Consider the following 22,230-nt stretch of genomic DNA (forward strand, 5'->3'; position numbering starts at 1 on the left):
AAAACAAATAATGTTAATTATAGAAAAGTTGAACTATATTAGCCCAAAAGTAAGCTTAATTATATTCTTAGTCAAATTGGATCTGTGTATAGGACAGAGAAGAGAAATATGATACACATTCATAACAATAACCACGCAAAAGAGAAAAAAATAATTAAAGTTTTCAATAGTAAATAATACACAGTACATCTTGTTGGTCCAGAAATATTCCCATGTAAAAGCATATGAAGTACAAACGTTAGATGGACTTTTTGGATTCGTACATGAAGAGAGTTAATCGGTTTCTTACGTGACTACTCAACTAATAATTATTGTCTCAGAAAAACATCTTTTTTTCTTGATTTCAATTTCTCCGAGAAAGGAAGTAATTTTGAGATAATAACTTTTAGTTAAATGACTATCCGATAAATCAACCCTATATAAAGACCATGAAGCTACAATTTTACTTTGTTCCTAATTCTATAGCATGTTATATGCTATAAAACATATACTCCCTATGTCCCAAAAAAGAATGACACATTTCTATATTAAGTACTCCCTCCGTCCACAATTATTTGGCAGGTATACTAAAAATAGATATCCAAGATTAATTGTCAATTTAAACAATCAAGAAACAATTAATCATCTTTTTTCCAATTCTGCCCTTAATGATAGTGTAGTTCAATTGAAAAGTTATGTAGACTTTTGGTATTCTTGGTATAGTAGGGTTATATTAGTCAAATTACACCTTCTATTAAATTTTCCTTGAGGGGTGTGCATGACCTTACCCTGACAAACAATTGTTGACGGAGGGAGTAACAATTTAACTTTAAAATATCCATTTTACTGAAATGATTTATATTCACACAAATTTCTATCATTTATTTTAAATCACATGTTTTAAAAGTCTTTCTGTCTTTTTTAAATTCAGTATCGAATTAAATTACCTCATCATGTAAAATGAGATTTACTAGAAATTGGTTTGTTCCCTTTATGAACATGCGATGAGTCAGCTTTAGCAGGTGGAAAAGTTATCAGTTCCAGCTACGTAAAATCTAACTTTTTGACTTACATCGCCGTAAGTCGCAGAATATTTTGGATTCAACAACGTGCGTGGTCATAAATGTATAGCTTGCTACACACGAGGGGATGCCTTTAATTTCAAGTTCCACCACATGTCGCCCTTAGAGATTACAACTAAGTCAACTTCTCAAAGGCGTTCGCATATAATTTGGTTGAATTTTTTATTTTTTTATAAAAAATAAAAGAATTTTAAGGTGAAATTGAAAAAAAATAATTGAAGTATCTTTAATGTGTTACTATATCAATTCTAAGCATATTTGAATGAGCTATTATATGCATGCCAAGACAATTTATAAAAGTTATACTCAATTCAACCCTAGATCTTTATTAATGTGGAAGAATGTGTGCGTCATGCTGAATATATTGTTTTATTATATGCAGAGGAAACTGGAATTTTGATTTCATGAGTTTTATATTATGAAAAATTGAATTCTTGATGATTATATATACTATTAAGTCATAATCAGAATGCCAGTTCTACCTCTATACCTTAACTTACATGGTTATCAATCACAGGTTGAACAATAGCTAGACAAAGGCTGGTGCACACTTGTTAATATCGCGCTTATCTGAACTCAATAATTTAGTACAAAATTATACTAACAATACTAAAATTTTAAAATTTGAACCCGTAAAACTTAAATCATAAATCTGTCTAGGCACTGTACATGTGTTGAAACCTGAAATTAATGAGAGACTATATTTGAACTAAAGTTTAAAACACAAGTAAAAGTTGAGTTAAGAAGTTGTCGGCCGGACAACACACTGAAAAAAAATTCTTGCAGCTCGTCACCAAGAATTATTATAACGCATTTAAAGTCAATAGTTAAGTGTGGTCCCAAATTTTCATAAATTTTGAATTTTTGATTTGCAGACAAAAGTTCATGATATTTTATTTTATCAATAGAAAAAAAGAGTGAATTTAGAGAATCATAATTTATTGATTGAAATATAATCAATCTAAATGAAAGGACAAATAAGTCCAATCAAAACAACAGATGAAGAATTATTTAAAATGCATTATAACACAGACACAATGATAGTATTGTAATTTTCCTTGTGTCTTAATTTAGTAAGCCATCATGGTTTCCATGGGAAATTAATAAAAAAACCAATACTAAATGTACATTTTCTTTCTCATCAATTATTTTCTTAAATGAGAAATAATACATACAGCCACCATTCAATCACCATAGGTCCAAAATAATTTTTAAATAGCTTTAAAAATAACTAAATCTCAATACAAATTAAAGTATTTCATTTCGTATACATATCTTTAGCAATATACATCTTCAACTCAATTATGCTTCTATAGTTATGTCCTTCCTAAAAGAATGTCTCCTAAGTACATCACAACAATATAGTTGTGAAGAATTCTTAATAAACACCTTCGTGCAAAAATATATGTGTGAAAGAAAATTTGAGACTAATAACTAATTAATGACCAGGACCTTTCCTGCTTGGTCCAGAAACCATAATAAAAGCCATGTTCTTTACTGAACTTTGTCTACTTCTCTTCACAATCTCCGCTCCTCCTAGTTGTCTTCCTTTATCATCTTGTGAAGCCGCCGCCGCGACGTTGTTTTTGGGCGATTGCTCCCGAAGGGATCGACAATTGACACAACTAATTAGTTGTGTACTGATCATTAAGAGAAAAACAAACAAAGCCAATGTGAAATATGAAGTTTTTCTAACTCCTGCCATGATATTGTATGTATGAACTTTGGGAATGTTGTGTTAATTATTTGTGTAAAGAAAAATGACGATTGATGGAGTAGTTAGATATTGCAACTGCTGGCAGTATTTATAATGAAAAAAGTACTATGAGAGGGACGGTGAGGAACCTTTTTTTTTTTAATATAGAATTGTGACACTTATTAACTACTTTGACTTATGAGGATGGAGAGAATTGCAATACTTTTCTTAAAGTTTGTACAATAAATCTTTCGGCTAATATTACTATTAGAGCCCCTTTTTATAAAAATAAACAAATTGTTGAGAATGTTTTATGAGTAGTTGGAATATTTCTCTACACTGATATATAATGATGTTATCTCATACGTTAGGATACAGATTTTTTTCATTTCACACATGAGAATATTAATATTCAAATTCCGTGTGTACGAGCTTTGCATTTTCTACGCGGTCTTTAATTTGTTATGTTTTTTGCATGACGGTATAAAAAAAAAAAAATTGTATGGAAAAAGCCAAAGACAGGCAATTTTGATGGCAGGTGGCATGACAAGGAAACCTGTGAAATTAAAAAGGGTTAGGACTATATATTATGTGTTCTTTTTCGTGGAAACCTCCTTTTTTTTTATGGCAAGACGGTGCTTGATTGTTATAGTTCCAAAATTCTTGTACCTAATTATAAGTTTAAATGAATCCTTGATAGTTGATACTAAGAGATTGGTTGGTACTTGGTACGCGACTAGCGAGAGTAGTGGGATGAGATAAACAAGAATATCTTATGAGATTATAATTTTATAAAAACTTTTTGGTATATAATAATAATTTCATTATTTTAATGAGACAAAATAATTTTGGGATTAATATGATATAAAGAAAATTGAATATCTTATTTTGGAATAAGTTATCCTACGATTTTATTCCAATCAAATAATATGAAATAAATTCATTCTAAAATTAATCACGAAATTAATTATTCTTTTATTTCTTGTATCAAAAAAGCGGAGTTTAATCTTTGTATTTGAAGCCCATTAATTAGATAAAAGGGTTTAACTTATATATATTAACGGTAAAAATTACTTTAATTACTATGAGTGCTTTTATAGCAGCAAGTAATTTAGCGATTTTTCACGAGTTGGGGGCATTTATCCCCTACCAATCCATTATCATTCTTCGTAGTATACCTAGAAATCAAAATTGGAGGGGGGGGAGACATGAAAAAATTAAAATAAAATCTAAAAAATATTTCCCGCTATACTAAACACACCCAAAGAGTGTAAAGAAAGAAAAATAGTTGCTAATGTGAATATAACTGGTAGATAATCTTATTTATAAATTAAGCAGAGTTGACGTTTGCTACTTTTCCTGCAACTACCTGCCTTAACCTAATGTTATTTCATAATATAGCGTTAATTTGCCTCCCATTTTTTGTTTTGACATACACTACCATCCAATTTATTTATATTTTGCTTTCAACGTGCATCTACTCCAAAATTTTGACCCAAGACCATGTGACTATTGGGTTCCTCTTTCAGTTTTAAATAAATAGACTTGGGATTCGTTGTATTTTTTATGAAATATTATTATGCTTTTATTATTAAGTACTCTATTCATTTTTCAAATTATTGAATTTATTATATTCAAAAGTTGATATTGTTAACTGATACACAATTTGTCCTTATTGACTTGACAAACCTATTAAGAAAATAATAATTAACATAGAGAGCTTATTTTCCCTCATTAATTGATAGAATTTCAAAATTAATTTACTCATTAAAGATGTTTTACCTTTTTTCAAAAACATTAACTTTCTAAATAAATTGAGGGTATAATATGTAAAAATATTTTTTTTTCTTGATTTGTCAAAAATAACAAATAAAACGGGACAAATAAGAAATTAAAATTGAACAAATAAAAAGAGACCAAAAACGTATTAACTAATTTAACCTAAAATCAACATCTTCTAACCTTCGTTGATTTTGTTAAAAATCAAACATTTATTAATATCTCTCACCTAACATGTTTCGTTGTCATACTCTGAAACTGAATGTTAGGTGACTTTTCATCTATACTTGTATTTTCTCTCTCTTTTTTTAATACAGTTTGTTTTTCTACGACGACTCGACTATAATGTTATTGTGTTTGTGGTATTTAAAATTGGCAACTTACATAAATCTCATAATTTTAATATGAAATTACAATCTATTCCTCTTTAGTTTATAATTACATTAATACCTTAAAAAGTAACATAAATTGGATATATAATATGTAGCTTGGATACATTAAAGAGTATCTCGGACACATAATATGTAGCTCGGATACATTAAATACTGGCTTGGATACATTAATATGCAGCTCGGATACATTAAAAAAATAAGGGATTTTAGAGGTTTTTAGAAATAGAAGGGGATACTGGAAATAAGCGAAACATAAGACGTGTATTTCAGTAATTTTTCTTTTAAATAAAATAATTACGATTTGAACATGTCACCAAAGGTAATTAAACATTTAAATTAAATTCTGAAATTCGAAAAGATGATAAATTGAAACAGTAAGTTAATTCTAAAATTTCCCTTGGAAGTAAAATGGGATATAAGAATTAAGATATATACCGACTTTTTCAGGTTTATGACTTTAACAAATGAGAAAATAAATTGCTTTTGGAATATTTGGTCTAATAAGAGGAATCTCAACTTCTACCAATTGTTAGAGTCAAAAAGTTGAATAAAACTATATGCACAAAAAAATAGCTCATCATGAGATTAGCTGTTTGCTCTATTTGTCCCGACACTACACTACCTACAAATGTTTTCGTGACTACTTGGAGTTTTTCCAATTAACTTGTTCACATGTACTATTGTTATTTAGCCGCGGCGAAAACAAAAATTTCGTTAAGGGTATTCAAGATCTAGTAAATAATATATGTATGAATTTTTTTTTATATTTATATACTTTGTACATTTTTTATATATATAATATAATTTTTCGATGAAGGGTGCGTGAATAGCCACCCTAAGCTATATGTGGCTACGCCACTGCTATTGCACTCTCTCCGTCCACTTTTTTTTTATCCAGTATATTTGAAATAGATGTTCGCTTTTATTTGTCTAGTTTAGAATTCAAGAGATAATTTATCATTGGATTTCTAATTATCCTTGAATTTATTACATTCAAAGAATGATATAGTAAATTATAATTTTATTTAGGGAAAAAAGGACAAATATACCTCCGAACTATCGTAAATGATATGCAGATACCCTCCGTCATACTTTTGAGACATTGGTGCCCATGTCGTCCAAAAACTAGAGCATATATACTTTTTATACCAACGAACATATACATGTCATAATTTTATCCACCGAATCAACATTTATTAAATATTGAATTGATGAATAAGAATGTGCCACATGTCCCTACTTAAAATGGACGTAAAGGGAGTATAATATTATAAGGAATACAAGAGAGAAATAAATGACGTAGCTTAGTTGTTGAAGTTTGAATTGTCGAGGGCCAAACTATAATGTAAAATTTCAAAGCATGTTTCTGACATTAATGCCTCCTCTTTGAACTGCATTGTTAGAATTATTACAAAGCGTGCCAACGTTGGTCAAAATCAATTGATGAGCTATTGTTGAAAATGAAAAATTTGAAAAACAAAAAGAAGATTTGTATTAAGGTGGCTGAGTTAAACTATGTCCATTTTTTTTTTTTTGACAAATGGTAGCTTTGACTTTGACATTCCAAACATTGAAAAATCGTTATTAAACGAGTAAACGATCATAGAAATGAAGTTTAGCAAATTAAAATTGCATTTACGTTTTATGTATTCATGATAGTGTCAAAACTATTTATATAAAAATGAAAATACAACTCAAATTAATTTAATATGATTAGAATTTACAAATTTGCATTGGTAACTTGTAGATAGAGACGGAGCTGGGCAGACAGAGTCTACTAAGTCATCTACTTTTGAATGTGGGTTCGCAGTCAATAATTATATACCTTTGCATTTGATATTTTAGTACGAAAATATCGTCTATGCAAAAGTTACTAGATCGGGAACTAAATATATATAGGGTTTACTCAAAAGCTACGGGAACTTATTAGTAGCTGGCCCAGCTTGATATGATGATTAGTAGCTTATAATAGTCGAAAATATTTATTATAATAATGTGAAAAAAATGTTTTGTAATATACATTATTTAAATGGAGGGGAAAGAATTGATGACAAAAAGTTACTCCATGACTGTATGAAGGAGTTGGTGGAAATTGCTCCAATATTTTATTTGGGCACTCAACCCCTTTCACCAAAGTCAACAAAATTTCCATTAATGTTAATATAATGAGCTCTATTTTAGGAAAACTGTCAATTCTAAACATGACTACAAAATTGGTAAGTGTTTAGTTGAATTAATCAATTATTTAGTTAATGAGGAACTTCAAATTAATTTTAGGGGAAAGTTATATTTGCACCAATTATCACATTTTAAGATCAATTAATCACTAGCGGACCAATTAATATTGGTTAGCAATGTCAATGCAATGATGAATTGAAAATAGGAAACGTCTAATTAAGGATGAAGTGGCTGACATATTCACAAAATCTTTTTCATCGACTTGATTTCAGTTTTTACGAAACACACTCAAGGTGAGATCGAAGGATCCTCCTCGGAACTTCATTTAGTATTTGTCTCCTTCGTCAGAAAATCACATTGTGTAGCTAGGTAAAAATATTTTAATATGTTTATATATTATATATAGACACTCCTTAATTCTTTATATTTTAACACCCCTTAATCGAAATTCTGAATTTGCACCCCTTATGCAATTACATAGGAAAATACTCATGCCTCGTGAACCCTAACTTCCCAAGATTATGATCTCTATTTTATCCTCCTTGCAATGCATGAGGGTGACTAATATTAGTGTTTCACTTAAAATAATAGCATAGTGGCTATTCTTTCAAGTGCATTATATTGTGCATCACATGTACCTCTAAGGCTTTAACAAATTATATTCCTCCACAGCCAACCAACTAGGATTTTCGTAACATAATTTTATAATCCCTCACCATTTGTTTGTGAGTTTTCCAAGTATTATATTTATTTAATTTAGAGTATGTACCACCAAAGAAATGATTTTATATATCGAATCTAACATAGTATTATACGAATAATATTCTAGAGTGATGATCACGGAACGAGAATGTTAATATTCATTCTTTATACTTATTGGATTTTTTCTTTCGTCATTTCCAATCTGGCCCTCCTAAAATCATGTTAATTAATTTATCATATAGTGACGATCACGGATCATGTGTAAATGAATTTTCAAGTGCAAAATCTTATATATATATCCAATGTGAAATCATGATATTTAGGCGTTTTGATGATATTTGGTTAAAAATTGAAGGGAAAAAAAAGTATTTAAAATTAAAACTAGTACTTGGACAATATTTTAACTTAGAAAATTGTGAGTTGAAATCATTATTTCACTAGTACTCATCATATGTAATAAATTTCAGAATTTGTGAATTCTTAAGGAATAGTAATACCATAATTAGATTAATTAATTAGGATTAATTGTGGGAATTTGTTGTGGTCACCGACCAGACACCGGTTAGTGCGCTCCGGCAGGAATTAACGGATATCCAGCTAGGTTTTTATAGAGTATAGCAAAGTTTGCGCAATATGTGCAATTAATTCTTACAACTTCCAATTTTATAGGACACATGAAAAGATCTCTCAATTTTTTTTTGTTGGTATAACCACTACAAGCTTGATATTATACAAGCCAAAATTCAATCATTTAACATATAGGTAAAAACCATATATATATAAAAGTCATAATTATCAACATTCGCGTCATATAGAACGGTAAAATGTTTTCTTTTAAAAGCTCAAACTAATTAAAATCCCGGTAATTTCATTCATTTCATCATAACTCTTAACGGATTATGCGTGCGTTAGGTGAACCCCCCCTCCTCCCAAAAATTATTTCCGTTTAGTCGTTTCGTTTCGAACTTTTAGTAGTAAAAAGCATATCAATATCAAAATTAGAGCATTTATAGTAAAATATAAGAAAATATTGGATGTGTTACAATTTGTTTAGTTATGGCAAGTATTTATCAATCTAAACTAAAATAAGGAGGATAATAGATTATTAAAAATAAAATAAAATAATAATATACTTCATTCTTCTATTTGTTTGAGACAATTCCGACAAATATGCATGGAAGTCAAAGTGCCTGATCATACGACCAAATAGGTGAATATGACTATTTCCCCTTATAAAACACATCATTACTTCTCTTCATAGAATAACATGTTACAATTAGTTTGAACATTTCAAAAACAACAACAAAGTAAAATCATGAAGCAAAATTTTATAATCCTAGTATTTCTCATCGTCCTAATTGTATCGTCCTTTCAATTAGTTCAAATCCAAGGATCAAGGAATCTTAAAGAACACCATCATTATCGTCTTTTTGCGCCACCAAAGGTTAATGTTGATCAACAACAACAAAGATTCAATATCAGCAACTCAAAATGGTTTACTCAGAATCAGAATAAATCAATATCTTCGTCCATTGATAATGCCATGACAAATCAAGCATATTCTGGCCCAAGTCATAGCGGAAGTGGCCATTAATTACATAATTTTAATTAATTCCTTTAATTTATTGTATTTTTTTCCTCTAAAAAATGGATTATTCCTCGAGTTGCTTTAATTTGTTCCTTTCACTTCATATTCATTTTATACTTACTTTTGGATTGATCACAAGATTAATTCCAAATACATTTTACACTACATCTTTTTTATTAAAGTAATTTCATTTTCAAATTGATTATTCTTTTTGCAATTGAATTATATTCGTTAATCTTCAACAAGCTAAGTATCACATTTTTCTTGTTAAAAACGTGTTTATGGTAAACCATAGAATTATTTTTTTTGGTGTGCGTAGAAGAATAACATAAAAGTCATAATTTGAATCGCGATATACTAAGATAAAATTTTGTGATATTACATAATACATTGTATAGCCGCCACCTAAAAGAATACCAAATATGCGTGTACAGTATATACGTAAAATCTTGTATAAATTCCTTAAACTGATAAGTGGTTTCCAAGAAGAAATTTAATTTATTATTTTAAAGAATTGATGCTTTGAGTGAAATCGTATTTCTAGAACTAGATAGTTTGCAAGCAAAAAAAGAAAAGAAAAAATACAAACAATGTTTTTCACACAATTAACAGGCAGTAAAAATTCAGTTGGAATATTTAACATATTTTTAGTTTAAAATGGTAAGATTCAAAAGTTTTTTCTTTGTTTTTCTTAAACTTCATGTCAAATCAAAACAAGTAAAACAAATTGAAACAGATGAATATTTTGGGGAACTTACATAAATTTCACTAGTTTAGAAGTTAATTACTTAGCTACACTCTAATTTGCAATATACGTATCTTACCAAATTTTGGTGCTTCTAGATACGTCTCTCAAACATGGGATCAAATTTAGGTGTAATTTGTTCAAGATACATTGCATTCATGTGGATTCGCACGTATCTGGGGTACATAGCAAATCTCACTCGCCTCTCTTTCATCTCGCTCACCACTCTCCCATGTATCTGTTATCCCAGATACATGCGAATCACTCCAAATACATACAGGATACATGTATCTAGTGTGATTCACATGTATTTGGGATACAAATGAATCTCGATCACCTCTCTTCCTATTTTTGTGTATCTAGTATAAAAAATATATGTATCTAAATGTAAGATACATAAGAAATTCTTAATTAGTGGTAAGATACGTTATATGTTAAAAGTATAAGCAATAATAGTATATATGGTAGTAAAGTATGTCTCAAATATTTTTGGGTACTTATCTTAGCCCAGTCACTGATTGAGCTTGACTGTGAATTAATGGATCAATCCAGAGTTTATAACTAGGTCCCTCTAAAGCCCATATTGGGTGGCCCAATACTTTCTGCTGTGTCACAATTTGCAGATAAATAAAGTTAATATAAAATGATTGGGGAATAGACAAAACATATTGAGTGTTAATTAAGGTGTCATTTTCTGAGGTGATTTCCTAAGATATTCTTTTTATTGATTAAGCAACATTATTATCCTCTCTTCCTCTTATTGGCTTGATTCTATCATCTTTTTAATCACTAGTATTATTATGTTCTTTGAAGTTTAAATAATAGGTGTGTTTGGTATATGAAAGTACAAGGCACTAAAATGTTTTCCTTTAAAAATAAGTGGATTTTTTTACTTACTTTTTAGTGTTGAGAAATAAAAAATATTATTCTAAATATATTTATACGTGATTTAGAAAAATATTATGAAGATGGGACGTGATGGAGAGTAAAGTATGGGGTAAGAGAAAATGACTAAAATGGTCCTTAATATATGTGTAATGCTATATTTTGATCTTTAATATATTTCACTTGATTGAAATGATCTTTAATGTATAACAAATATGTTCATTTTGGTCATTAATATATTTCACTTGATTGAAATGATCCTTAATGTATAACAAAAAGTGTTCATTTTAGTTCTAAATATATTTCACTTGATTGAAATGGTCCTTAATAATTATCAGAAGGTGTTCATTTTAGTCCTTTACCCTAAATCTAAGAGATTTTATAAAAAAAAAAGTTATTCATAACTTATTAAGTCTTTCATTGTTTCAGACTGTGTTTTCTCTTCTTAGTTCATTCAATCAACAATACAAAAATTAATTGAAAACAAACTTGATCCATATACCATCATATATACTCCAATTTATTTAAATAATACTCAAAGTTGATAGCATAAAAAATATTTGAAAAAGAAAAAGAGAAGATGAAAATTACCAATCTTTAAATGTGAAAATATAATAATTAAATAAAAATAAACTAACGGTATAATTTTCTTGTCCACTATTAATGAATAGTAGTTAATCTCCAAAGGTCAAAACATCTATTTTTCTAGTAATTAGTATTTTTATTAAGAGGGATATGTGTCAAAGGCTAAAAGAATACTTATTTTTTTATTATGAATAAGAGGAAATATAAATTGGGGCGAACCTAGTATATCGGGGGTGATTTTTTGAGAAATTCAATAATTTTTATGCAGATCAAATATTATATAGTAATTAGTATATATAAGAAATATCTAATAACAAAGCTTGATATAGCGATAATGAAGAACCCATTTAAGTGAGATTTATTTACATGCGCTAAGAGAATAATTTCAGTGGAGACTGACTATAAGATGGAAGACTGTGCTATTAAGGAAGTGGGAAAAGGCGAAGGAATGGACCAAAAAACTGTGCTATTGAATGAGACAAAGGGCTATAAAAAGACAAGGAAGTAGGAACACACCACTAATCACATGGACAAACTTGTCATTTTCTCACGGCCCACCCAAAAACCCAATTCATTACTTTTCTTTTGTCCCCTTCGATAATCATTTCTACAACCCCCCATCCCATGTGCTTCCCTTTAATCCCACCATTAACATTTAACACACCTACCCCCCTAATCTACCGAATAAAAAGACTTCCTCTATCCTTTAATTTTCACAATTCAGATCTACCGATGAAGCGGCAATTCGACGCCGGAGAAACTGATTGGGCCAATTTCACCGGCGCCGATGATGTGAAGAAGATGAAGAAGGAGTTGGAGGAAGAGAGGAAGTTACCGATGAAGAGGCAATTTGAAGCTAACTGTGCAACCACCGTCTCCGGCGACTTGAAAAAGATGAAGCAGGTTATAGAGTCGCCGGAGGTGGATACGGAGGCGGTGTTGTTGAATGAGAATCTACTGTACGAAATACTGAAACACGTCGACGGGCGCACGTTAGCTACGGCGGCCTGCGTTAGCAAACAGTGGAACCAGTCGGCGTTAGATGAGCGTCTATGGGAGCTGATCTGCACAAAACACAACCGTAACCAACAGCAACAGCTCCGAGCCGTCGTCCTCGCTCTCGGCGGCTTCCGGCGTCTCTACTCACTCTACCTCTGGCCACTCTCCAAGCCGTCGCCGTCTTCTTCGACTCCTCCGGCTTCCGCCTGGCCTTGCCTTCCTCCGGCGCCTACTCGGCCGTTGAAATACGCCGCTGCAAACACCCGATGGGGAAAAGACGAAGTCAATCTCTCGCTATCGCTGCTATCAATTCGGTATTACGAGAAGATGAATTTCAAAGCTAATAAATCAACTTAATTGATATATTATATATTCAATTTCGTAATTTTAACATTATATTATCCTAGTTTTTCAGCTTAAGGTTTGAGTTTTTACTGTATTGAATCATTTATGCTTTTGATCTATTAGATAGATCTATATTTCTGTTATGTAACATATGTACGCTTTTAATTTTTTCCAATTAATGTAAATTGAGGACTGATTAATTCAAGTTGTGATTCTAATTACTATGTTAATTAGCGTTAATCTTTGTTTTGGGGAAAACAGGATTAGTGTGAAATATGAACTGAAACAAACAGATAAGAACAAAGAGTTGGCAACGCTTTCTGGCAGTATTAATGACTTTTGGAAAAAGATAGGAAAATGACGAAAAAAGTGATGTGTATTGGCTCTTGGGATGTATTAATGGGGATTTTATTTTAAATTATATATATATGGATTAGGGTGAAATTGGAATTTAGGTATCATTTGGCATCCTGCTAGAATCAAGAAGGAAAAATCTTTTTGGCTATTATTTATGTTATTTTATTTTTTAAAATATTTTTATCCTTTTAACTTTAATACCTTTTTTTTTTAAATGACAAAAAGATTAGTTTATTTAAAATAAAAAAAAATATTATAATTTTTTGGCCATTTAACACTTTCCAATCAAGAATATCTCACCTTGTTATCCTATTTGTGAGTCGGTGATTAAAGTTTATACCTTTTATAAAGTTGGTGCATATTAACAAGTTTTATTGACATAATTTGTGAATAATTGAACCAACCCATACAAGTTTTGCTATCCCGACAAACTTGTGAACAATTTGTACAAAATAAGTATCTTTATTTTTTTTCCCTTTCCTCTAATATTTTATATTTATATTGAAACGTAATTATTTTGGACTTGTACTGCATAGAATCTCATTTGGAGAAGAAAATAAATTCATATGGAGAGCTCAAACTTACATTGGATCAAATGTCATTTTCATACAAAATGATACTTGGTCCGACATAAGATTTGTCAATTCGACAAAATTGATGGACATTTTAGAAAGATACCTAAAAGTTGAGATTAATATAGTAAAGTTATGTCGATGGTAAATTTTCCACAAATTTCCTAAATAGAGATAAAAGTTAAACACTAGTGTCAAATAATATTTTCTTCATCTCATTTATGTGAGATAGTTTGACTCGACACGAAGTTTAAAAAAGGAAGACTTTTAAAACTTGTGGTCTAAAATGAATGATAGAAATTGTATAGCTATATATCATTTCATTAAGAATAAAATTGACATTTAAAATTACATTATTATTTAATATAGAAATATGGGTCAATTTTTTTGGACCGATAAAAAAGGATAAATTGGAACAGTGGGAGTATTATTTGTGCAAAGCACCGAAGAAAAAGGAAAACTGATTTTTGGGCCTTTTGATTTGGATCACTTCATAAAATTAAGGAATGTTTCCTAGTGGAATTACTGTAGATTAGAACAAGGCAACAGCTCATATAAAATCTCCAAATAAATCTGTATTTACATATTTGAACAACTAAAATATTGAAATGTAGAGAAATAGCACATACAAGATTTTCTTAGTAGGCGTTGGTCATGCGATATCATATCACGTTATGAAATCAGCGTTTGGACATGCGATTTTATGCTGATTCCATCTCATGATTCCATATCATGAGATGTGATTTCATATTCTCCAAAAACCATGATATGGGAATTCCATATCATAACTTGAGATATTTTTAATACAAAAATTGATCCACAAGTTTATATTTTGTTAAAACAACCTCATATTTATATCTACTAATCATTTATTTCATATGTAAATAAAATTTATAATCACATCATTACTTTTTAAAATTTATTATACTCACCGACATAAAATTTATTATTCTCACCAACATATAGTAACTTTAACTCACACTCATACAAAGGATTTTTAGCTCCATACAAAGGAATACGCTATCATTTGCAAGATTACAGAAGAAGTGAAAGAGAGACTCAAAATGTCAAAGAACTGTTTAATTATAGGCATTCATCTCTGCGCAATGTGATTGAACGGACTTTTGGAGCTTGAAAAAATAGATTTAGAATACTGAAACAAGGCATGAACCATTATGATATTGATACACAAGTGAAAATTGTCATAACTTGTGCAGTGTTACATAATTATTTGCGAGAATACCAAAGGACTGATGAAATATTTATGGTGTATGAGCGTGGAAATATAGTTGCGGATGATATTGACCAACAAATGGATCAAAGTAATAATGTTGGTTCGTCTTCTCGGTCACATGATCGAGAAATGCAAGTTCAACGTGAGGAAATTGTTCGTACTATGTGGGAGGATTATATTAAAGACTAATACACTACAATTTATGTTTTTTATTGAATAAAGTTTGATGAATTAAGTTAGATGAAACAATTACTTAATTGGAGAACAAATAGTTTTGTAATAATTTATTATGCGATTTTATAAATTTTTGTTTATTTGGTGAGATTGAATAAACAATTGGGACTATTTTAATCGTTTTACAACTTATGAGATTCTTATGTTTATGAAAAAATATACCACACAAAAATTTCATATCGCATGTCTAAACAAAACTTCAATTTCAACTCATAATTCCATATTATGATATCATATCATGATTCCATATCATGATACCATATCAAATGGCCAAACGAGCCCTTAGATTCAACTACAAATACTCTGTTTCTCTGGGCCTACAATCAGCAAGGCCCAATCAATATTTCTTGGGCATATTTCGGTTGTCTTTGATTGGTTCAAGCAGCCTTCTTGAGTTTTGTGCCACGTTTAATCATTAATACACTCCGTCTCATTTTATGTAAGGTAGTTTGACTCGGCATGAAGTCTAAGAAAGAAATGAAGACTTTTAAAACTTTTGGTATAACTTGAATGACAGAAATTTGTCTTGCTATAAATCATTTCATTAAGGATAAAATAGATATTTTAAAGTAAAATTGTTACTTAATATAAAAATGTGTCATTTTCTTTGGGACTGATTAAAAAGGAAAGTAAGTCATATAAATTGGGACATAGGGAGTAACATTTTGGGTAGGGAACAAGGGACAAGTACCCTTTAGACTATGACCGAAATCTCAGAGACACACCTTAACTAAACTAAGGTCGATCTTATTACCTCCGAACCCATTTTTTTTTGTAATTTTATACAGCTTTTTTGGCTTATGTGGCATCCAAATATCTCCCACACGCCTCAACTAAGTGGAGTCACAAAGCGTGATGCCACGTAAGTCAAAAGGTGTGTAAAATTATTTTTAAAAATGAGTTCAAAAAGGTCATAGGACCTTAGTGTAGTAAGATATGTCTCTTGAATGTCGGTCATAGTTTAGGGTCTAGTTGTGCCGGTAGAGAAACCATCTTGGAATATTTTTTTCTTTTTTCTTTTAATCAAACGTACGATTTATAAATTACAGAATTTTGAGTTATATATTATGGACCTTCAAAGAGAATGTGAACTATTTTTAATACAAATATAATTATTTGATTAAAAATTATTGAATTATGCTGAATAGATGATCAATATTTGCTTTGTTCATTTTTATTTATCATATGTTTTGCTTTTACTTATTTGCTATCATATTTCGAAAATTAAAACGTGAACAGAGGGAGTAATGTTTATAGCTTGCCCCTGCGCAAAACATGTCGGAAAACAAGGGGTATAAAATTCAAGCATTTGACCATTCCTAGAATTCATTAAGAGGTTGGGAAATCAAACTTTGTTTTTGATTGATCACGTGTGTAAATTGAACAATAACCACTTCACTTTTTGACTCAATTGAATACTTTTAATCTTTGACTTTTTTAAATGGCAAGTCATTATTTTGAAAGTGACTTTTAGCTCGATTTTGATGTAAATTGTTAAGGTTGATTATTTCAAAAGGTTTCCATAACTCTTTCTGATACGTACACTCGTGATCGAAAGTTTGATATTGCACAAAAATAATTGCCTAAAAATCTACAATATGAAAAATGATTATTTGAGCCAATAGAGAAATTGATAAAAGAGAGAGTAAATGGAAAGGAAAGTTTTTTGTTTCCCTTTTGTATGTTTAGCTCCCATAAATAGGAAAATTGTTTACGTTTCCATCCATCATAAGATCGTAAGAAATTAATGTAATGAAACATTACTCTTATTTTAATGACATTTGTCATAATGCATATATTTTCTTATGAGGTTAAGAAACTGTCACTTAAATAAATGTGAATCATTTATGAAGAAGAAGTAACTCTCTCATTCTACATCTGTACATACACATTACGATTTAAGAATGTTTACATAGATTAGTTATGAAGAATTACAAGATGTTATTTATTTTTTGTATTAAATAAAAATAAATAATATTCACAGGATTAAAATTTAGACGAATTAAATGAGTTGCATTAATAAATTAAAAAATATTACTTTTGCCGAGATGACATGGGTCAAAATGGCTAACAATGGGTCATAACTCAATCTACCAACTCTTATGAATGTTTCTTTTTCTTCTTATAATTTATATTTAATTACGAAATTAAATAAAACTCATTTCCTTTTATTATGGCTAAATCATATAAAATAAAAATACTTTGATAAAAATTTTCATGTGTTATTATGAGAGATATATTTAGCTTAAATCACAAAATTTAGATGAACTGTATTAGGCCAATCAAAATGTCATTATAATAGTTTTTAGCAGCAATAAATATATACATTAACGAAGAGTGTTAAAGTCTCTACCCGTATTAGTTAATTGTCATTCAATTTAATGTTACTATGAACTTTAGTGACATTTAAAAGAGTGTTAATTACCCATAAAAAATATATTTAACGGCAATTAAACTATTATCATTAATTAATTATCATTTAAAATCATTTTTGATATAGTGTATACTGAATGGTCATTAAACCTCCCAAGTTTAGACTAATACTTTTCGACGAACCATGTCTTTTATGGCAAATTTTGCCATACCAACAAAAAATAAAGAGATACAATAAAATGCCGACAGCCATTAATATTTAATAGTAATTTATGTATCTAATTTCTTAAGGAGGATCTAATGGGCAGGTCAACAACAGTTTACAATATAAATTACCCCCAAAATTAAAACGAAAGACCATATTGCATGTTAGTGGTTGACGTAGGCTATTACGTACGTAGGCAAAAAGATAAAAAAGAGAAAAAATATGTCTCACATTTATTTAAATTATTTTTTTCTAAATGAGAATTCAACATTAGTTTCTCTGTCCAACAATAGTTGTCCTCTTTGTAATTTATTTATTAAGAAATGAATAAATAATAGGGGTAATATGAGTATATTACCTTTGAATATATTAAATTTAATTCTTTGAAAAATGTATTAGATATTGAATAATATTTTATGCCGGGTAAAATATACACAAACAGATAAATTATCTCTTGATTTTTCAAAGCGAACAAGTATTGTTGGACAACTACATTTAGTACAGTGGACAAGTAAAAATGAACGGAAGGGAGTAATTAATTAACAATTCTTGACTAATTAGAACCAAAGTTGGACCAAAGAGTGGGAGAGTCCAATAGTTAAATTTCCCAGAAGTTACTTCATCAAAGAATTTAATATTTTCTTCATCAAACGCCTTTTATTAATAACATGAACGTACTACTATAAATATAGAGCAAGGATGCACCATATTTTCACACACAGCTACAAAAATATTATAATATCAGATTATTATCTCCAAATTTGAGCAAATTTTCATCAAAAATGGCAAGAGGTCTCAATATTTTTGCAGTGCTGATCGCGGTCAATGTCTTATTAAGCTCTTCACTTTTCCTTAACAGCGAAGCTCGTCCTCTCAACGTTGTTAATGTTGATGGATTATATTTCGAAGCAATCAAGACAGGAGGACCGAGTTCGAGGGGAGAAGGACACAAATACAGAGATGCTTCAACTCTTGGAGGAGTCAAAAATTCTGGACCTAGCCCTGGCATGAACCATTAATTAATTATTATTGGTTAATCTAAGCTAGTATTATTATTAATAGTTTGCTGATTATTGATTTAATTACTTAATTCATTACTTGTAACAATTTTTATTTCTTCATTTTTTTCGGTTTTAAGTATTATAAGTTGTAGTGCATTGTACGAGAATTTTGTAAAAAAATTTCGTTTAATTGATTATGGATTTACAGGAATAAAGTACTGGCCTCTATAGATGCAACTAATAATTCACACAATATCAATTCTATTGAAAATTTGAAACTCATATGTTATGGTGAAAGTGGATGTTGACAGATACAATATAATTAAGCAAATATATGAAGAGTTTTTACGTTAAAGTTTTAACAAATGTTAGAATTTTAAATTCAAAAGTGCAATGAATTTAACGATAAATTTTTTAAAAGTGAACCCAATGCATGCATCACGTTTAAAATTAATCTGCCTTTATTTCCAGTTATCAAAGCAATGACATTGGAGAAGGGTGCATAAATTTCCTAAGTAGTGACCCAATGGAGAGAATATTGATGTATTGTTTGTCTCGTTATATAGTTTTGGACAATATCGTACTGCATTTGACTATTGCTGAATTCGATGAACTTCTATGAAAATGTGAAATTAAAATTATCTGTTACTATGAATTTTAAGCCGGCATGCAATATTCATCACGTGATTAAAATTGAATTATTTTACTTTCACTTTTTTTGACTCACTTTGAATACTACATTTAGCAAGATTATTCTGCATGCATCAACTGGCTGCCCTGCCAAACAGAGAGACCATACCAAAGAAATATCATTCTTAATTTTGACACATATATTATTAAATTTTACTAATTTAAGAGCTAGTAATTATTTAGATACACTTTAGTTTGTAATATTACGAATTTTACCTGATTTTGGTGCGTCCAGATACGTTCAGATACATATATCTCAAGATACATGGAGTCAAAATTATGTATAATTTATTCTAGATACACGGTATGCAAGTGGAGTCGCATGTATATGAAATACATAACAAATTTCGCTCGTCTTTCTCCCTAGTTTAGTGTATCTAGTAGCAAAAATGCATGCATATAGATATATCTTGCTCAATATATGTAGAAGTTCTTAATTAGTGGTCAAACACGTAATATTAAATTTCATCGACAAAACTTAATACCAATTTATCCAGAGGATTCAGTGGGCAGGTCAATAAGAGTTAACAGTATAAAATATTCTACTCCTCTGTTTTTTTATAAAACAAAGTTGAATATTTATTTATAAGAGAAGTAATAAATAAAGAAATTAATGGACATTGCTACTAGTCCACTTTGCATTTTTAGGGGTACCACCAAACCATATTACATAGTGGCTGCATATTAATGCTTTACGTAAGCTAGTATTTAGTATGCCAGCAAATTAAACCAGAAAAAGTGAAAGTATTTTTTTTTAAAATGTTTAAAGGTTAAAGAAAAGTAATGACCTTTTGCATTCGTCGGCGAATTTAAGATTTTCATTAAAGGGTGTCAATTATTATAGTAAAAATTATAACAAGGATATTGTAGAGCCTTAACACATGACCTCAACCTTCAACTTGTTTCAAGATATGTCAACAGTACTTGTATATATATATATATATATATTTCTTAAAACAAAATTTGGCATGTATATACAATATAATTTTCCGGTGAAAGAGTGTCGCTTGACACCAATTACCAAGGGTGGGTCCGGCCTGTTTGCATCAATTTCTAAACGCAAGTAGAACGTTAGGTAACTACGTCTCATCTCATAACTAATATAACCGATTTTGTTAATCAAAGTTAAAATATGTATATCACTTAACCATGGTAATTAAGATATATAAATCATACGTACATTGATTTAGGCGGGGTAAATACTCGATGCAAGTAAGTTTTTTAACTATTTTGGACTAGAAATTAACAACCCACATATGACTAATAAGAACTAAATTGGGACTGGAAAAAGCGCAAAAATTCCAATAGTCAGCTTCACAGAAATTGCTTCAAACACCATCCCATTCAAAAAAAAATCAGACTCAATTACATGGCACTTTCTTAATTCCTAGAAGGCTAGCTATTATTATCTATAGGAAATTTTATGGAAAATACTGAATCACGAATATTAGGGAATTTTTCAAAGCTTGAGGCATGTATTCCTCATCAGAATTCAATAAGCTCTTGTAGTTTAAAACTAGAAGCCAAAAATTATCAAAAATTAAATCAAAATGAGCTTTTTTTCTATGTTATCTCATAAAAAGAAGAATTTTTATGTGTTCTTTGTTTCTTTCTCATCATCCAAGAAAGGAACTTGAATGCATATTTATATTAAAAAAACCTCTCATTAGAATGGTCAACACCAACTATCATATTAATGGCAAATAAAGAGGATTAAAGTTCAATCAAGAAGCAAAATAATATGTTACTCCCTCTGTTTTTATCATTGTACGTTTATTTAATGTTCTCTTGAGGTCAAATTTTTAATAAATAATAAATATACTTGTTGAAAGTCTAAATCAAACACTAATTCATATGAAATTTTGCCAAGTGAAATAAAAAAATATTTTCATATTCTCTTATAGTCGGTAAAGACTATATTTCCAATGAAATACATTATAATTTATATATATTGGATGACTATTTCAAATTTTTGAGCTTGAAATTGGAGCCAATATTTCAATATGAATTAATCCAAAATCTGAAAATTTAATTTTTTTTACCTTAATTTCCCTATATGTTTTAATGGAATGTTTTATTAACTTTCCTTGATAAAATTTGTTGAGATTCAAGACAATTTTCTATTTTTCTTCTCTATCTTTTATTGTTTGTTTGTTTGTTAAAATTTCTTTTTGAAGATCAGATTTTATAGAGTACAATGGTGAAAATAATTAATTAATATGAAATAATAGTGAATATGAATTAATCTATTTTTCCATTCATTTTTACTTGTCATTATTTGGATTTAACACCACTAATAAAAAAATAATGATTGACATAACTATTAACCATAATATCTTTATTAATTGATGTCTTGAAAATTAATTGGAAAATAAATAATTAATGTTAAGGGACAAAATATAGAAAATTGAATAACTTTCTCTGAAAAAATTACTATTAGTTATTTGACTATTTGAAATATTAACTCTGTAAATACCTCACTGTATTCACTGATTTGGAGTGCAGATTTGAGTGGAAGTTTTGGGAAGAAAACAGTGTTTTCATAGATCAAACCCACGAAGGTTTGAACCTGAAATATTCTACTTTGATTTTGGGTGGTGGAGAAGTTT

At 29.4% G+C, this 22,230-nt stretch overlaps 1 protein-coding gene across 1 annotated transcript; it reads left to right on the forward strand.

Annotated features, from left to right (window-relative positions):
• The first annotated feature begins 12,158 nt into the window (after positions 1–12,158).
• Positions 12,159–13,160, forward strand: LOC102580736 (uncharacterized). Its single transcript, XM_006367356.1, has one exon. The coding sequence runs from the start codon at positions 12,236–12,238 to the stop codon at positions 12,965–12,967; it is 732 nt and encodes a 243-aa protein (XP_006367418.1). The 5' UTR covers positions 12,159–12,235; the 3' UTR covers positions 12,968–13,160.
• The last annotated feature ends 9,070 nt before the right edge of the window (positions 13,161–22,230 follow it).

This window comes from Solanum tuberosum, unplaced genomic scaffold (assembly GCF_000226075.1).
Source record: "Solanum tuberosum cultivar DM 1-3 516 R44 unplaced genomic scaffold, SolTub_3.0 scf00784, whole genome shotgun sequence".
NCBI lineage: Eukaryota > Viridiplantae > Streptophyta > Magnoliopsida > Solanales > Solanaceae > Solanum > Solanum tuberosum.

Coding starts and splice junctions, on each gene's coding strand:
- LOC102580736 (XM_006367356.1), top strand. CDS start 12,236: ATGTGCTTCCCTTTAATCCCACCATTAACATTTAACACACCTACCCCC.